The 20,527-nt window shown below is 39.2% G+C and overlaps 1 protein-coding gene across 3 annotated transcripts in view; it reads left to right on the top strand.

Moving 5' to 3' along the window:
- LOC126356325 (calmodulin-binding transcription activator 1) overlaps positions 1-20,527 on the top strand; it is a 1,852,577-nt gene that overhangs the window by 1,611,175 nt on the left and 220,875 nt on the right. For all 3 annotated transcript variants that reach the window (XM_050007298.1, XM_050007299.1, XM_050007300.1), the window contains exon 17: positions 10,975-11,077. In XM_050007298.1, coding sequence (XP_049863255.1) covers positions 10,975-11,077 — 103 coding nt within the window. The remainder of the gene's footprint in view (positions 1-10,974; positions 11,078-20,527) is intronic.

The following is a 20,527-nucleotide window of genomic DNA, read 5'->3' as shown; positions in this document are numbered from 1 at the left end:
ACCTGTACATTCCTTGTGGTAAGTTTTTTTACTGAGAATGTCTATCACAACATGAGCATAACCAAATTTTTTGCTTTGGATTCGCTTTCACACAATTAAAATGATACACATTTTTACATTTTATGCACATCATACCTTTTCCTGCACGCTTTTCGCAGTAGCAGTGATCAGTAGTTGATTCACTGCTTGGTTCTTCTAGTACGATGTTGATGGTGTACACACTATCTCACTTTGATGTTTCTTTGGTGTCCCATTATGTTTTTCACCGACTTTTGTAATAATGTAACATGAAACACATGCATTGTCAGAATAAACATGATATTTGTTGCACATTAAGCACTTTCCTACTGTGTTTAGATATTCATTTCTAGAACTAACATAAAATGCATCTATACTCGGCGCCACCTAGTCATTTTGTTAATAGTTCTTTTAGTAGTACCCTCATACACATCCTTGCAGCTACACGTTGTCCTTTAAATTCCTGCTTTTCCAGGGGTTTGCGACCATCTTTGGCTGACTTTAGGTCTTCCTGTATCTTTCAAGTGGATTTGTAGATTACAGTGTTCATCAAGATCTTTCCTTTGCAGTCAGCTATGTCTTTAATGAAAAATGTTGGATTTTGCAGATGCCTGTACATCATGATCTTTCCATGGCTTTCTAAACACTCTTTGTGACTCAGTGCACAAATACTCACTCCTATGCAATGAACTGATGAAATATTTTGTTTCCATATCGAGCCACTCTAGTTGATAGATGTTCCTCACTCTCTCTGCTAACATTTTTGCTAATTATGTGGATGCATGGGTTTTGGTGTACCAAGCTACCATCTTCTTTCTTAAAGACTAGCACATCTAGAAAACATGATCTGCCATGTACCACCTCCGTCATAGTGAGCTGAAGTTCAGATACTTTACATTGTGATGTTCATGCAAGTGTCCTAGTTCCTCTCTACCATGTCTCCTCAATACAAACGTATCATCCACATAATGGAACCATGTACTTGGTTTTTTGGTCATAATTTCTAATACTTGTTCTTCAAGTATTTCCACAAAGAAATTTGTTATCACTGGACTTAAGAGGCTCCCCATAGGTAGGCATCTGTCTGTTTGTAAAAATCATTATCCCATTTGAAGTATATGGTCATGAGGCAATATTTAAAAAGTTCTGCTCTATGAGCAGGAAAAATCAACTATTCCAACATCTATGGTGAATAATGATACCACATCAAAATTGACTTTAGGTCCTTCATCTGGATCACTGTGCCATTTAATTTACTGATAAAATGTTCCGATTTCTTGGTGTAAGAGTCTGATCAGTCCACAATGGGTTGTAATAGTGTAGTCAAGAACTTGACAATTGATGATTAGGTGGGCAAAACATTGACACTTATTGTATCTCGTGACTGAACATTTTCCTTATGAGTTTTCAGCATTGCATAAAGTCTGAGTGGTAGAACAACTGAATGTTATAAATATGGTAGAAGATAGAGCAAGGAACATGTATGAACCAGGTTTGCTTATAGTACAATTTAAGTATTTCACCAAAGTGTTTCAGAATAATGGGTATTCATCGGCTGAGATAAAGGGTGTTAAGACAGCCACAAAAAGATCACAGTGATGTACAGACACCTGCAAAATACAAGATTTTATTGCTATTCATTAAAGATGTAACCGATCACATACAAAATATCTTGACGAAATTGAATATCCAGAATGAAAATTTCACTCTGTGTTCAAGTGTGCACCAATATGAAACTTCCTTGCAGATTAAAACTGTGTGGCAGACTGAGACTGGAACTTTGGAACCTTGCCTTCAGCTGGCAAGTGCTCTATTGACTAAGCTACCAAGGCACAACTCATGACCTGTCCTCAAAGCTTTGCTTCTGCCAGTACTTCATTTCATTCTGCAAATTTTCCTCAGCCTGTGGCTAAGCCATGTCTCCACAATTTCCTTTCTTCCAGGATCACTAATATTGCAAGTTTCATGGGGGAGATTCTATGAGTTTTGGAATGTAGGAGATGATAGAAGCAAAATTATGAAGACAGTTTGGGAGTCGTGGTGGGTAGCTCAGCCTGTGAAAGGATCCTTACCTGAGTTTGAGTCTCATTCTGGTACACAGTTTTAATCTGTAAGGAAGTTTCAAAATTGAATATTGCTGTAATCTACAAACCCATCCAGAAGATACAGGAACACCTAAAGTTGGCCAAGGACGCTCTCAAATCTACTATGAAGTTGTGTAGCAATATACATGGGAACTACTAAAAGAACTACTGAAAAACAACTAGAACAACATAAGAACAACTGTAGAAGGGTAGAAACAGAAGATTAGCTGTTGTGGAGCACACTTTGCATTTAGGAGACCACGAATTTGATTTGATAAGACTCCGGTACTGACAGCCTAAGTGGATACTATGAAATGCAATAGAGATTACAAAATGCTCCAAGAATTTTAAACAGAAAGAAGATGGTGCTAAGCTAAGCTGTATCTGCATTCTGGTGCTGAAGAAGACATTTACCAGTCTTGCACCATGGGATGGTAGCAATAGTGAATGTAAGCAACTGACAATGGTCAATTGTGCTAAAGTATTCAAAACAGGTGATGTCAGGCTCTGTGCAGAAACAGATAGAAATGGAATTGTACTTCAGTCAGTAGTGAAATAAAATGTGCATCGGACCTTAAGAAAAGCTACAATTGGCATTGAAGAAAAAGTGTGCCGACTGTAATGAACTGTTTATGAGCTGCGTGCTGTGAGCTAGTAGCACTCTGGTCGACGTGTGACACCGATTTTAGTACAGTTAATTTCCGTCATATTTACAGTGATGTGCCCTAGCTCGTAGCACGCATTTACATGACATTAACTCCATGTTGTCTGCATTATATTGTCTTTTATGACTTTATGTAAGTTCAACATTCCATAGGCATGAGAGACTCAGCCATTTTATGAATATATTACTGAGACTAGTATGGTTGTGTGAGTGAATGTGTGTACTGTCACTAGGGTGAATGCTGTTTTTGTTATGTGCTACTGTGCTCTTTGAATTGGTTCACAATAGGTGAGTGGTTGCCTTTCCCTTCTTTTATATATTGCTTCATCCAGCCGCGCGGGATTAGCCAAGCGGTCTAAGGCGCTGCAGTCATAGACTGTGTGGCCGGTCCTGGCCGAGGTTCGAGTCCCCCCTCGGGCATGGTTGTATGTGTTTGTCCTTAGGATAATTTAGGTTAAGTAGTGAGTAAGCTTAGCGACAGATGACCTTAGCAGTTAAGTCCCATAAGATTTCACACATTTGAACATTTTTGCTTCATCCAGAAATTTCCATTGTTGTTACTCAGATTAGACCCAGTTTACCTTATCTACATGCAGATAACTCAGCAACTTATTTCTATAATTCCTGTTAATTGTCCATATGTCTTTCCATATATAAAACCGTCTAGTTCTGCTATTGTAATATAAGACCAAAGAACAGCAGGGTGAGGATTGGTCACATTTTTTTTTTAACATTGTCATCTTTTTAATTTTTTCTCATCTTTTTCATCCGTTTTTGGTCTTTTAGGAGGAAAATAAATATTTACTGTTGTTTCCAAGTTCCTGTATTCATTTTTATTCATTTAACTTCTTGTAATGCGCCAGTGATGGAAGTAGATAACATCTAACCTGAAAGGCTTCTAAAATTTGAGATGGATTCTATCATTTTGACTTTTTGAATGTCTCTTATGTTGCATGCAACTGTTATTGTTGTCAAAAATATTAGGAAAAGGATAGATTGCTACTCACTATAAATGTGACATGATGAGTTACAGACAAGTGCAATGGAAAGACTATCACACATTTAGTTTTGGGCCAAAAGCATCTTCAGAAAAGAACAAACACACACAGATCAAGCGCACCTCTCTCACACTTGGCCTCCATCTCCAGCAGCTTGGACTGGAATGCAACTTGTCTGATGTTGTTGGTATTCCGACCTGGACTTTCCATTGTTTGTTGTTAGTGTCAAATATTACTGTATTACCAGTTGCTCTATTTTTGTTCCACATTCTAATTTTGCTGTAGTAACAATATTGCTAATGTGATACTCTATTCAATTTTGAAAATAAACTTTTGAAATTGAGAATAATAAATTCCAAAGTGACTGGCTTGAAAAGACAGATAGTCTGGAAAATAAAGTCTCTGCAGTGGGGAAGAATGTTAGTGAAAGTGGACTATTTTGCAGCGTGTGTTCTTGTACCTTTACTTTTGAGGAAAAAGGTTTTAAGGCAGTTTTTAACCCCAAACTGTTAACAAAACATCATAAGAGTAAGTTTGAAATTAAATGTGGACCACGTCAGTTACATGTAGAACTTTCAGTTCAGACAGAACCTTTGAGTTCAGTACATGTGCCAATAATACACCTGTTAAGTACCAAGGAGAGTTCCTCCACTGCTGAACTGGTTTGGAAAATGAATTACTTCATAGATTCATGAAATGATGTTTGTAAAATGTTGTATGATTCCTCATACAGCTCCTGAACATACTCATTTTTGTTTAAGAAAATGAGACATGTACTAACTGGTGGACTGGTATCATATTTCTGGGAACATATGTTAGAAGAAGCATGTTCATCATATTACCCATTGAGTTTTGATGGAACTACCAGTGTTAAAGGTAAAAAAGAATTTCAAACAGCCATGACAAAGAGTAAGTGCTGCATAACAACAAGGTCACTTACGAACTATCTTTATCGAAGAAGCAGATGGTGAAATGTTACATCAGAAATAATGTGAAGAACATTCTGAAGCAAACTTGTACCTAAGTAAATGCCTTCTGGTGGGGTCACATGGACTTAAAACATCATTAAAAAAGTGTTTAGGGTCTTAGACAATGATGTCCAGGAAATCCAAGGCAGACAACTTAAAAATATGAGAACATGCAACATTCATATATTGCATAATGCCTATGTAAAAGCATTGGAGTGTTTAGATGAAGAAGTATCCGAATGTTTGATCAATATTTACAATTCTTTTCATGGTTGGCCTGTCCATTGACAAGAATTTGAAGAAGTTCTGTCTAAGTATAACATTCCACTTAACATGTTTTTGAAGCATACACCCACAAGGTGGCTTAGTTTAGGATCTTCAGCCAACAGGATTTTGGAACAGTGGGATGCTATAGCATATTATTTTCTTAACCAATATATCTAAAAACAGAATTACACTACTGTTCAATCCAAACCCTACAGTGATGTTGTGAATCCTTTAAGAAAACCTTCAGTAAAAGCAGAACTTCATTAGATGACTTAATCTACAGAACTATTCTGAAAGTTCATGCAGCATTTTCAATGCTACACAATTTGATTCACAAATTGCTTACAGAAATAGAAAACATTCTTGAAATCTTTTTGGTTCATGTCTAAAACGTTTCTCCTTTGAGAAAAATTGAAAGTATTTCTGAATTTCTTCATAATGAACACTTCACATTGGATGATCTTCTTCCTCTCAAACAACTAGTTGTTTGTGAGCAAGTCACCAAAGAGCTTAGTATGCTGGAAGAATGTGACAAGTTGTGGTTTCTAAACAATGCAGAAAAACATTATATAAGAGCTCGCAAAAATGTGATGGAATAGACTTGCTTATGAAGTGCACGATTAAAAAGACTTAGGTTTTAGGTTCCAAAGAAAGAATAAAGAGCAGAAGCTGCAGTACAATGTTAAAGGTTGCAAAATAGTGCCATTTGATGTCCAGCAAGATTATATATTAGACTAGTGGAGGGTTCTACAGCTTGAATATGATGACACAGCTTTAAATAACAAAGGTACTGACAAGCATTGGCAGAGCACATCTCAAAAAGAGACTCATCATCCACAGAGTTTAAATATCCAAAAGTTTCAAAACTTGTTAAGGCTTGTCTTACATTGTTCCATGGACTGTGGACATAGAAAGGAGGTGTATTATTGCGAAGCACAGATTACGAGAAGACAAAGCAGCAATGACTGAAAGATTTTTGAACAATATTTTGAATGTCAGGGATGCTTTGGGATAACACCCCATTTTCTTTCTTTGCTCATTAGGTATAGACAGTAAGCACATGCAAATTATAGAGCTTATAAGGAAGAATGTGAAAGGAAAAGAAACATGAATTAGAACAAAAGAGGGACAAAACCACAAGCTTCTCAAAGAGTAGAATAACAAGATGAATAACATCAGAAAATCAACAGACTGTGAAAACGGTTCTCTGAAAGAATAGAGAAAAGAACATCAACTATCGAAGGAGGCACAAGAAGAACTTCTCTTTCAATCTTCAGATAAATTGAAGAATTAACGCAAAATAATGATTTAAAAGCAAAAAAAATAAGTACATAGTATGTCTGAGAGGGCACAAATCATGAAAGTAGAAGAAAGAGTGAAGGAAAGGCAGTGGGAGCCATCCAGAAAAATCTTGAGAAAAGAAAATTTAACATGATTACTTCATTTTTTGCCAAGATTCCTAAGAAATAGTAATCCAAAAATATTATGTTGATCTTTTCCAGTATTGAAGTGTAGAATATCAGGTGTAAAAATGTGAAGTAGGTTTTGTTTGTGAGTTTCAATTACCAATACTTAACTACCAATGTACCTACACATATTAATAAATTTGTATTAAGGAAGAAATGGCCATACACCATCCAAGGTTGTAATAGAGAAATTTATTACAGTCTTAACTAGTCTTTTGGAAGGTGGTTATCAAAAATGAAAACAACTAATTTGTGCCATTTCTGTTGATTTAAATAACTAGCTGAGTACCTAGTGCTGCCCCGCTATGTATTGATTCCAGTCTACTGTTAGTCCATCTCCTCCTCCCCCCCCCCCCCTCTCTATCTATCTCATCCTTCATGTTCTCTCTACCTATCTCCTCCTCCCCCACTTTGTCTTTCCCCTCCCTCTCTCTCTGTTCATCTTCTCTTCCCCCTCTCTCTATTCATCTCTTCCTCCCATCTGCCTCTCTCTGCCTATCTCTTCCTCCCCCTCTCTCTGTCCATCTCTCCCTTCCATCTGTCTGTGCCTGTCTCCTCCTCCCCCCTCACTGTCTGTCCAGCTGCTGCTTCCCACTTCTGTCTCCATGCTATCACACTCACTGCAGTAGGACACTGGTGGTTCTTACCCCCACAGTTTATCTTTTAAGATTGTAAAAAAATTGGGAAAAAAATTGTTCTTGGGGGTTAGAGCTTTTTACCCTTGGCTTTGCCTGCATACATATGTCAAAAACGGGCTGTCCCAAAAAGACGACAACCTGTAGGGACAGGTTCCTTACACAAAAAAAGAAGCTAGTAAAAAAAGAGTTCTGAAGTGCATACCTCAACAGCTGAGTACTTCTTCAGTAAAAGAGATTTGGTTCACACTAGTGAAGATGAAAAAGTGCTCATAGCTTTTAAGGTTGCATTTTAGAGCCCATGTTTACTAGACTTTTTTTCTTGTTTTGGTCCAAGGAACGCGTCCCTAAAGCTTGTTGGTGTTTTTCTGGAACACCCTGTATATTTCACATAGATTTAATATATTGTAAACATATTTGTACATATACTTCACATGCATCTGTAGCGAATTTTGCCATGTAGCTTCATTTTCACGCAGCTTTATATTTATGATATCGAATCTCCTGAACAGTACACTGCAAAATGATATAATTTTGCATATACTACATCCAGTGGCATATTTGGTTACTGTCTATGAAATGTGCTATGAATATAGTTACTAATAAATTAAAAATTTCATGTTTGATGTGGCAGTCTTTTTCACAAATCTCTGTGTTTGTATCATTTCTCCTGAACTATGCATCATCCAATGATCTGTTTTTATACGTGCATTCAGCAACACAATATGTGTATCCTGTCTGCAAAATGTGTTGCAAACAGAATTAGTAGTAAACAAGTAATAATGTTAAACTTCATACTTCATGTGACAGTTGTTTGGCATATGGTAATGATAAACCATTTTCACTTCATCATTCTGTGGAAGTTGTCAGAGACAAAAAGTTTCATAAGGTTTGAATGTGTAAAGTCTGTTCTGAGTCATTAAGTGCTGTCATTTGCAAATACTAGATGACTAAGGTCGGCTATTCATGCGTTTTGGACTACACTGTTTTTTCAATCCCCAACCTTACTTCTTCAATAGAAGGTGGTACACATTCCCACAGTGATGATTTCCAGACCATAAGTGACGTATGTACTAGGTTTGGTTGAAGTAAGACCAGTAATTTAGCAGGAGTGTGGAATATACATATACATACATACATGGATAAACTAAAAGAACCTGTGGTTGTAATGAGTTTCAGGGAGAGCATAAGGGAGCAATTGACAGGAATGGGGGAAAGAAATACAGTAGAAGAAGAATGGGTAGCTTTGAGGGATGAAATAGTGAAGGCAGCAGAGGATCAAGAAGGTAAAAAGACGAGGGCTAGTAGAAATCCTTGGGTAACAGAAGAAATATTGAATTTAATTGATGAAAGGAGAAAATATAAAAATACAGTAAACGAAGCAGACAAAAAGGAATACAAATGTTTCAAAAGTGAGATTGACAGGAAGTGCAAAATGGCTAAGCAGGGATGGCTAGAGGACAAATGTAATGATGTAGAGGCTTATCTCCCTAGGGGTAAGATAGATACTGCCTACAGGAAAATTAAAGAGACATTTGGAGATTAGAGAACCACTTGTATGAACATCAAGAGCTCAGATGGAAACCCAGTTCTAAGCAAAGAAGGGAAAGCAGAAAGATGAAAATAGTATATAGAGGGTCTATACAAGGGCGATGTACTTGAGGAAAATATTATAGAAATGGAAGAGGATGTAGATGAAGATGAAATGGGAGATACGATTCTGCTTGAAGAGTTTGACAGAGCACTGAAAGACCTGAGTCGAAACAAGGCCCCCGGAGTAGACAACATTCCATTGGAACTACTGACGGCCTTGGGAGAGCCAGTCCTGACAAAACTCTACCATCTGGTGAGCAAGATGTATGAGACAGGCGAAATACCCTCAGACTTCAAGAAGAATATAATAATTCCAATCCCAAAGAAAGCAGGTGTTGACAGATGTGAAAATTACCGAACTATCAGTTTAATAATCCACAGCTGCAAAATACTAACACGAATTCTTTACAGACGAATGGAAAAACTAGTAGAAGCTGACCTAGAAGAAGATCAGTTTGGCTTCCGTAGAAATGTTGGAACACGTGAGGCAATACTGACCTTACGACTTATCTTAGAAGAAAGATTAAGGAAAGGCAAACCTACGTTTCTAGCATTTGTAGACTTAGAGAAAGCTTATGACAATGTTGATTGGAATATTCTCTTTCAAATTCTAAAGGTGGCAGGGGTAAAATACAGGGAGCGAAAGGCTATTTACAATTTGTACAGAAACCAGATGGGAGTTATAAGAGTCGAGGGGCATGAAAGGGAAGCAGTGGTTGGGAAGGGAGTGAGACAGGGTTGTAGCCTGTCCCCGATGTTATTCAATCAGTACATTGAGCAAGCAATAAAGAAAACAAAAGAAAAGTTCGGAGTAGGTATTAAAATCCATGGAGAAGAAATAAAAACTTTGAGGTTTGCCGATGACATTATAATTCTGTCAGAGACAGCAAAGGACTTGGAAGAGCAGTTGAACGGAATGGATAGTGTCTTGAAAGGAGTATATAAGATGAACATCAACAAAAGCAAAACGAGGATAATGGATTGTAGTCGAATTAAGTTGGATGATGCGGAGGGAATTAGATTAGGAAATGAGACACTTAAAGTAGTAAAAGAGTTTTGCTATTTGGGGAGCAAAATAAGTGATGACGGTCGAAGTGGAGAGGATATAAAATGTAGACTGGCAATGGCAAGGAAAGCGTTCATGAAGAAAAGAAATTTGTTAACATCGAGTATAGATTTAAGTGTCAGGAAGACATTTCTGAAAGTATTTGTATGGAGTGTAGCCATGTATGGAAGTGAAACATGGACGATAAATAGTTTGGACAAGAAGAGATTAGAAGCTTTTGAAATGTGGTGCTACAGAAGAATGCTGAAGATTAGATAGGTAGATCACATAATTAATGGGGAAGTATTGAATAGGATTGGGGAGAAGAGAAGTTTGCGGCACAACTTGACCAGAAGAAGGGATCGGTTGGTAGGACATGTTCTGAGGCATCAAGGGATCACCAATTTAGTATTGGAGGGCAGCGTGGAGGGTAAAAATCATAGAGGGAGACCAAGAGATGAATACACTAAGCAGTAGGTACTGGGAGAGGAAGAGGCTTGCACAGGATAGAGTAGCACGGTGAGCTGCATCAAACCGTCTCAGGACTGAAGACCACAACAACAACATACATACATACAAATATATGTACATTCATTTTTGTAATATGTATGGACTTGTCAGATTTTTATCACTTTTTTTCATATGGCTTTACCACCTTTTAATCGCCTTCTTCAAATATTTAGTCACTTTTCTCAGCTTTTTCAAATATCACCATGTCCGCCTGCTTAGTTGGGAGGTAACATGCTCATCTCCCATGCAGATGGGCCCGGTTTGATTCCCGGCCGGGTTGGAGATTTTCTCCGCTCGGGGAGTGGGTTTGTGTTGTCCTCATCATAATTTCATCCTCATTACCGGCACACAATCACCGAATGTGGCGTCGAATGAAATAAGACTTGCGCTGGGCGGCTGAATTTCCACGATTAGGGGCCTCCTTGCCTTATGCTCATTTCATTTCATTTCAGTGTCACCATAGCACTTCATTTGGGAACTGCATAGTTTTAATACAGAGGAAATGGGATAAATGAGTGTGGACATAATGAATTTGTATACTTTTGAAAGTGATGGAATTGTTTGTTAAGTATGCAGTTATGTTTGACTAAGAATGCAATTTTGTTTCACAGAAGTAGAAAAATCTGTTTAAGATAAAGTGTATACATTTGATGTAACTTGGCATTTTGCTGAATCTAAAACTTAAATAGAAAAAATAAACATTTACTTGTTCAAATTTTGTTATAGGCTTGTTTGTGCAATGTTGCACTGGAGAGAGGAGAATTCGTCTCTTCTGTTGGAAACAGAAGTTGATGCCCTTAGTCAGGATGAAGATGGATATACTCCCCTTGTGAGTGAAAGCATTTTTGTTGTTGTTTGTTAATCAGCATAGCACTTACTGTAAGAGACTGTGTGTTGTTCTTGAAACTGTCTTCCTTGCTGCAATGAGCTTCAGTATTACTTGCGCATGTAACCCTAGTAGTTGGATTTTGAAATTCTTAATTAAGTGTATCTATAGATACTCTAACAGATATACCTTTCTTCTGAAGATATGCCTAATGGAATCACATGACTTAATTATCATATCTGATCAAAATGTGATTATAAGTTCATATTCCATGTTTCATAGCCAACAAAAATTCCTTCGATATCTTTTTAATCCACAATGTTTCATCGTTGTGTTTGATGAGAATTTAAACTGGCAGCAGCAGATTTTTAACTACTAAAACAACTTAGGTCAGCCAAATCTGCATTTAGAATCATTGCACACCTTGGGGAGAGGCAAATCCGTAAGTTCATATATTTTGCATTTTTTCATTCAGCAATGTCATATGGTGTACTATTCTGAAAATTTGTTATTTGTTGTAAGAATAATAATATATGATGCTCTCCCACAATCACCTTTTAGACATATATTTAAGGAGTTAATCATTTTGACTACTGCTTCACGGTATATTTACTCCCTCATGAAGGTTGTTGTAAATAAGCCACTGCAGTTTAAAAGGAACAAAATGTACATAATTACAATACCAGAAGAAAAACTGACATTCTTTACACCACATTAAGTCTGTCTTTAACACAATAAGGGGTGCACAAGGCTGCAACAAAAAATTTGATCACTTACACAGTGACAATACAATTTGGAAACAATCAGAAAATGTTTCTTCTTGACAAGTCCTCATATTCCGTAGAAGAATTTCTATTATTATGTGGTGTAAAAGATGGTGGGTAGGAATTGCTAACTCACATCAATATATTTAGTAATAATAATAATAATAATAATAATAATAGTAATAAACTTGTAAATGGTAAGCTTGAAGGCATATTTACGAAATAATTTGCAGTGTGAATATAAAATGACTTGTTCCATGTCATGACAATTTACCATCCAAAAGATGCATTGAGTATGAAATTAACTACTTAACTAACCTAGAGAATGTGAGCTATTCGAGGAATAGCCTGTTTGTATTCAGTTTCCTGCCCGTGAAGGTGACCATTCTGTGACAATTTTTGGGTGCATTCATTTTTGGAATAGATCCAAGGCAGATTCAAGGACTGAATGTGAAACACCATATTGACATTATGGATTACGTCCACCAACAGTCATTACTCATAATGGTGTTTCCAGCTGGACAATGAGTAATTCAGAAGGAAGTGGAGAAAATGTTGCCAGGTGACATCATTCACGAATGTGAAAGTCCTTGTTCCTCTTCTGTGTTTGTTGTGAATAAGAAGGATGGCAATTACCAGCTGCTGAACAGTATCATGTAAAAAGGTTATTATCCCATTCTCATGAACTGATGACACTTTGGACTGTCAGAAGTGTATGAAATCTTTCTCCGCCTTGGATATGAAGATAGATACTCCAGATTGAACTTATGAGGCTGAGGCTGACTTCACAATACTGATGGTCTCTATGAGTTCAAATTTAAGTAATTTGGTCTGCAACACTCCAGCCATAATCGAATACAAGAGTCTGCTTCATCTTAAATACACTATGTCTCTTTTTTACCTCTATGACATCATTATTTTGATGAAGACATTCAAAGAACATCTAGCCACATGAAAATTGGGCTGTGAGTCTTTTCCTGAATCAGGGAAACAGCTTGTTCATCACCCAAGAAACAAAACTCTTGGGACAACTATTTAACAAAAGAGGATTTTGTCATGATCCAAAAAAAGAATGAGCCATAACAGATGTTCTATCATTGCAGCACATTTTTGATGTGAGGGGCTGCTTCTAAGGTACACACTTAAGAAAGGATTTTAGTTGGAAGACACAGCCACTACAAGAACTGGTGCTGGGAGCTGCCATATTTTTTTAGTATGAGGAGCAAGAACGATATTTAATATTTTTAAGAAGGTGCCGACAGCTTCACAATTCCTGGCAGTTGCTGATGACAGTGCCGAAATGAAACTACACACTGATGCTAGTGGTTACAGGCTTGTGCAATTTTAGTAAAAATTCAAAAAGGTCCTGAAAGACTGATTGCTTACACGTCCAGAGTACTCATAAATTCTGAGGAAGAGTGCCTTGCAGTTGTCTGGGTATTCAGTAAGTTCTGTCCCTATTTATATAGCAGTCCATTCACTGTTGTAACTGACCATCAGTCTTATTGTTGGGTGACAATCCTGAAGGATCCATGTGGACAACTGGCCACAATTCTTAATGTTAGATGACAATCCTGAAGGACCCATTTGTACAACTAGCAATATATGACCTGAAGCTTCAGGAATATGACCACACAGTTGTATACAAAAATGGATGCAAACACAGTGATGCTGGCTTACTTTCACATAATGCGACTGCTGTGTTCAGATGTTGGCTGAGTTGGCATCCCTACACTCCCAGCTTCAGGCAGTGTTGGCTTCGGTCACACAGCTTGAGGCTGTTGCCAATGGGCGTCACTGTGGGGGTCCGGATGGGGGTTTGTCGGGGACGGCCAGCTCGTCCCACGCATCCCATGATCGGACTACAGCTGTGGCTGCTCGTGATATTGCCCACATTGAGGCTGATCCCTCAGCCGTGGTGGAGTGGGAGGTCATATCGAGGTGTGGCAGGGGGCGAAAGACATTCCGGAGGGCTGAACGGAAGGCTTCTCCAGTTTGTCTCATGTACCGGTTTCAGGCTCTGTCTCCGGCTAATACTGATCTGCAGTCAGACATGGCTGCTTGTCCTGTTCCAGAGGTTGCCCCTCAGTCTGCAAGATTTAGGTGGTCGCAGAGGGTGGGCTTACTGGTAGTTGGGAGCTGAAATGTCAGGTGATTAATGGGGCCCCTTAGGGATATGGCTGCAAGGGAGGGGAAGAAAACCAATGTGCACTCCGTTTGCATACCAAGAGGAGTCATTCCAGATGTGGAAAGGGTCCTTCCGGATGCCATGAAGGGTACAGGGTGCACCCATCTGCAGGTGGTCGCTCATGTCGGCACCAGTGATGTGTGTCGCTATGGATCGGAGGAAATCCTCTCTGGCTTCCGGCAGCTATCTGATTTGGTGAAGAATGCCAGTCTCGCTAGCGGGATGAAAGCAGAGCTCACCATCTGCACCATTGTCGACAGGACTGACAGCAGACGTTTGGTTCAGAGCTGAGTGGAGGGTCTCAATCGGAGGCTGAGATGGTTCTGTGACTGTGTGGGCTGCAGATTCCTCGACTTGCACCATAGGGTGGTGGGGTTTCGGGTTCTGATGGATAGGTCAGGAGTCCACTACACACAGCATGCGGCTACAGGGGTAGCAGGAGTTGTGTGGCGTGGACTGGGCGGTTTTTTAGGTTAGATGGCCTCGAGCAAGTACAGAAAGGGCAACAGCCTCAAAGGGTGTGGGGAAAAGTCAGGGCATGTGGAGACCAAGAAGCAATCAGTATAGTAATAGTAAACTATTCAAGCTCTGTTGGTAAAGTACCGGAATTCAAGTGCTGATAGAAAGCACCAAACCTGAAATCATTATAGGCATAGAAAGCTGGCTGAAGCCAGAGGTAAATTCTGCCAAAATTTTTACAAAGACACAGACAGTGTATAGAAAGGATAGATTGCATGCAACTGGTGGTGGCGTGTTTGTTGCTGTTAGTAGTAGTTTATCCTGTAGTGAAATAGAAGTGGATAGTTCCTGTGAATTAATATGGGTGGAGGTTATACTCAACAACTGAGCTAGGTTAATAATTGGCTCCTTTTATCGACCTCCCGACTCAGCAGCATTAGTGGCAGAACAACTGAGAGAAAATCTGGAATACATTTCACATAAGTTTCCTCAGCATATTATAGTCTTGTGTGGAGATTTCAATTTACCAGATATAGAGTGGGACAGTTAGATGTTTAGGATGGGTGGTGTGGACAGAGCATCGAGTGACATTATATTGCACTATCCGAAAATTACCTTGAGCAATTAAACAGAGAACCGACTCGTGGAGATAACATCTTGGACCTACTGATAACAAACAAACCCAAACTTTTCGACTACATAAGCACACAACAAAGAATCGGTGATCATAAGGCCATTGCAGCATCCCTGAATATGGAAGTAAATAGGAATATAAAAAAAGGGAGGAAGGTTTATCTGTTTAGCAAGAGTACTAGAAGGCAGATTTCAGACTACCTAACAGATCAAAACGAAAATTTCTGTTCCGGCACTAACAATGTTGAGTGTTTATGGAAAAAGTTTAAGGCAATTGTAAAATGCGCTTTAGACAGGTACGTGCCGAGTAAAACTGTGAGGGACGGGAAAAACCCACCGTGGTTCAACAACAAAGCTAGGAAACTACTGCGAAAGCAAAGAGAGCTTCGCTGCAAATGTAAACACAGCCAAAACTTGTCAGACAAACAGAAGCTAAACGATATCAAAGTAGTGTAAGGAGGGCTATGCGTGAAGCATTCAGTGAATTCGAAAGTAAAATTCTATGTACCGACTTGACAGAAAACCCTAGGAAGTTCTGGTCTTACGTTAAATCAGTAAGTGGCTTGAAACAGCATATCCAAACACTCCGGGATGATGATGGCATTGAAACAGAGGATGACACGCGTAAAGCTGAAATACTAAACACCTTTTTCCAAAGCTGTTTCAGAGAGGAAGACCACAGTGCAGTTCCTTCTCTAAATCCTCGCACAAACGAAAAAATTCCTGACATTGAAATAAGTGTCCAAGGAATAGAAAAGCAACTGAAATCACTCAACAGAGGAAAGTCCACTGGACCTGATGGGATTCCAATTTGATTCTTAACAGAGTACGCGAAAGAACTTGCCCATCTTCTAACAGCCATGTACTGCAAGCTTTTAGAGGAACAGAAGGTTCCAAATGATTGGAAAAGAGCACAGGTAGTCCCAGTTTTCAAGAAGGGTCATCGAGCAGATGCACAAAACTATAAGCCTATATTTCTAACATAAATCTGTTGTAGAATTTTAGAATATGTTTTTTTCTCACATATCATGTCATTTGTGGAAACCCAGAATCTGCTCTGTAGAAATCAACATGGATTCTGGAAACAGTGATTGTGTGAGACCCAACTCACTTTATTTGTTCATGAGAGCCAGAAAGTATTAGATAGAAGCTCCCAGGTAGATGCTATTTTCCTAGACTTCTGGAAGGCGTTCAATACAGTTCCGGACTGTCTCCTGATAAACAAAGTAAGAGCTTATGGAATATCAGACCATCTGTGTGGCTGGATTGAAGAATTCATCTACATCTACATCTACATGATTACTCTGCAATTCACATTTAAGTGCTTGGCAGAGGGTTCATCGAACGACACTCATACTATCTCTCTACCATTCCACTCCCGAACAGTGCACGGGAAAAATGAACACCTAAACCTTTCAGTTCGAGCTCTGATTTCTCTTATTTTATTTTCATGATCATACCTACCTATGTAGTTTGGGCTCAACAAAATATTTTTGCATTCAGAAGAGAAAGTTGGTGACTGAAATTTTGTAAATAGATCTCGCCGCAATGAAAAAGTCTTTGCTTTAATGACTTCCGTCCCAACTTGCGTATCATATCTGCCACACTCTTTCCCCTTTTACGTGATAATACAAAACCAGCTGCCATTTTTTGCACCCTTTTGATGTCCTCGTCAATCCCACGTGGTAAGGATCCCACACTGTGCAGCAATATTCTAACAGGATGAACGAGTGTAGTGTAAGCTGTCTCTATAGTAGACATGTTGCATCTTCTAAGTGTCCTGCCAATGAAATGCAACCTTTGGCTCACCTTCCCCACAATATTATCTATGTGGTCTTTCCAACTGAAGTTGTTTGTAATTTTTACACCCAGGTACTTAGTTGAATTGACAGCCTTGAGAATTGTACTATTTATCGAGTAATCAAATTCCAACGGATTTCTTTTGGAACTCATGTGTATCACCTCACACTTCTCGTTATTTTGCGTCAACTGCCACCTGCCACACCATACAGCAATCTTTTCTAAATCGTTTTGCAACTGATACTGGTCTTCAGATTACCTTACTAGACTGTAAACAACCTAAGAGAACTGCTCAGATGGTCACCCAGGTCATTTATATAGATCAGGAACAGCAGAGGTCCCAGGACGCTTCCCTGGGGAACACCTGATATCACTTTAGTTTTACTTGATGATTTGCCGTCTATTACTACAAACTGCGACTTTCCTGACAGGAAATCATGAATCCAGTCACACAACTGAGACGATACCCCATTGCCTGCAGCTTGATTAGAAGTCGCTTGTGAGGAACGGTGTCAAAAGCTTTCCAGAAATCTAGAAATACGGAATCAACTTGAGATACTCTTTCAATAGCGGCCATTACTTCGTGCGAATAAAGAACTAGCTCCGTTGCACAAGAACGATGTTTTCTGAAACCATGCTGATCCCTTCGAGGTGATTCATAATGTTTGAATACAGTATATGCTCCAAAACCCTACTGCAAACAGACGTCAGTGATATAGGTCTGTAGTTCGATGGATTACTCCTACTACCCTTTTTGAACACTGGTGCAACCTGCACAGTTTTCCAATCTGTAGGTACAAATCTATTGGTGAGCAAGTGGTTGTATATGATTGCTAAGTAGGGAGCTATTGTATCAGCGTAATTTAAAAGGAACCTAATCGGTATACAATCTGGACCTGAAGACTTGCCCATATCAAGCAATTTGAGTTGCTTCACAACCCCTAAGTTATCTCTTCTAAGAAACTCGTGCTAGCAGCTGTTCATGTTTCTAATTCTGGAGTATTCTATTCGTCTTCTCTGGTGAAGAAATTTCGGAAAACTGCGTTCAACTCTGCTTTAGCAGCACAGTCGTCGGTAACAGTACCGTCAGCACTCCGCAGTGAAGGTATTGACTGCATCTTGCCGCTTGTGTAATTTACATACGACCAGAATTTCTTTGGATTTTCTACCAAATTTTGAGACAATGTTTTGTTGTGGAAGCTATTAAAGGCATCTCGCATTGAAGTCCTTGCCAAATTTCGCACGTCTGTAAATTTTAGCCAATCTTCGGGATTTAACGTTCTTCTGAACTTCGCATGCTTTTTCCGTTGCCTCTGCAACAGCGTTCTGACCTGTTTTGTGTACCATGGGGGATCAGCTCCATCTCTCACCAATTAATGAGGTATGAATCTTTCAATTGCTGTTGCTACTATATCTTTGACTTTGAGCCACATCTCATCTACATTTACATAGTCAGTTCGGAAGGAATGGAGATTGTCTCTTAGGAGAGCTTTTAGTGACACTTTATCCACTTTTTTAAATAAATTTTTAAATAAAAGTTTTTAGCAAACAGAACACAGCATGTTGTTCTCAATGGAGAGACACCTACTGACGTTAAAGTAACCTCTGGTGTGCCACAGGGGAGTGTTAGCGGACCATTGCTTTTCACAATGTATATAAATGACCTAGTAGATAGTGTCGGAAATTCCATGCGGCTTTTCGCGGATGATGCTGTAGTATACAGAGAAGTTGCAACATTATAAAAAATTGCAGTGAAATTCAGGAAGATCTGGCACATGGTGCAGGGAGTGGCAACTGACCTTTAACATAGACAAATGGAATGTATTGCGAATACATAGAAAGAAGGATCCTTTATTGTATTATTATATGATAGCGGAACAAACACTGGTAGCAGTTACTTCTATAAAATATCTGGGAGTATGCATACGGAACGATTTGAAGTGGAATGATCATATAAAATTAATTGTTGGTAAGGTGGGTGCCAGGTTGGGATTCATTGGGAGAGTCCTTAGAAAATGTAGTCCATCAGCAAAGGAGGTGGCTTACAAAACACTCGTTTGACCTATACTTGAGTATTGCTCATCAGTGTGGGGTCCATACCAGGTTGGGTTGACAGAGGAGATAGAGAAGATCCAAAGAATAGTGGCGCGTTTCGTCACAGCGTTATTTGGTACGGATGATAGAGTTATGGAGATGTTTAACAAACTCAAGTGGCAGACTCTGCAAGAGAGGTGCTCTGCATCATGGTGTACCTTGCTGTCCAGGTTTCAAGAGGGCGCGTTTCTGGATGAGGTATCAAATATATTGCTTCCCCCTACTTATACATCCTGAGGAGATCACGAATGTAAGATTAGAGAGATTCGAGCGTGCACAAAGGCTTTCCGGTAGTCGTTCTTCCTGCAAACAATACGCGACTGGAACAGAAAAGGGAGATCACCACTACACTAATAAACATTAAAGCTATGATGGGAAGATCCAGAATTGCTAAACACCATTGTAGCCCTGGAGAAGGAAGAAGCAAAGAAGAGTTCAATTTAATAAATGGAACACTGTATTAAAGGAATTACAGCCCTATGGCATGGGAATGCTTGCTCATCATTTCAGCTCATTTAAGCCAGACATATTGAAATATTTTCATGACTTTGTGATATGAGGCCATCGGGGATCTGTGAAGACCCTTGATGTAATCAGAAGAAGGTTCATTGGCTAGGTACCTACCCATATGTCAGAAATTTGTAGGAAATGGCAGCAACCAAAGTGTCCTCATGTTAGACCTAGGAGAGTGTTTCCCAGCATTCCTGTAACTCCTGAAGAAGATCATGTAAACTGCCCAACAAAAAAAGTGTACCACCCAGAAGACATGATCAAATGTCAGTGTAACTTTTTATGTGCACACATCACCATTGTGTATGTAAACGATTGGAGCTGCAATTCTTTGTGCCAGGTAGAATTGCCAGCAGAGCATATTAGTATTGTTGTCAGGCCTGTTAGGGTATATAAGGAGCACAAACAGTGTCAGAAGTTGAGTGATTACTGTGAGTGACATGGATATGCTGCATATTCATGTGAGGCAGAATTATCAGCATTTGATAGAGTTTGAAATGGCCCTCATTGTGAGTCTCTATTAGGCCAACTGGTCAAATTGTGCAACATCCAAATTTTTGGGGTTTTAGGGTGTGACAGTGGCCCAGTGTTGGACTGCATGGGAATGTTGTCAAAATTACATGTTGTCAAAATTCTGGTCAACTAGGTCTTACTACCATGAGGGATGATTGCTATGTTGTACAATAAGCGCACTGTAAACCTTTTACATCTTTGCATGCCATCCAAGAACAAGTAATGGATTCACTGTAACATTCTGAGTCATTCTGCACCATTGGTTGGAGGCTAGATGCAGCTGGACTAGGGACTTGTTGTCCCATGCGTAAGCCAGCGTTTACACCACAACATGAATTACTACATTGGGAATGGTGCTGTCAGCAGGGAACGTGGACTGCTTATGAATTGCATCACATTAAGTTCTACACTACATTGGATGACCATGGCAATCTCACAGAGAAAGGTCCCACTCTACCAGTGTTTTGGAGAGGCACAGTCATGTTAATTCTA

This window comes from Schistocerca gregaria, chromosome 3 (assembly GCF_023897955.1).
Source record: "Schistocerca gregaria isolate iqSchGreg1 chromosome 3, iqSchGreg1.2, whole genome shotgun sequence".
NCBI lineage: Eukaryota > Metazoa > Arthropoda > Insecta > Orthoptera > Acrididae > Schistocerca > Schistocerca gregaria.
This window is presented reverse-complemented; position numbering and strand designations above follow the sequence as displayed.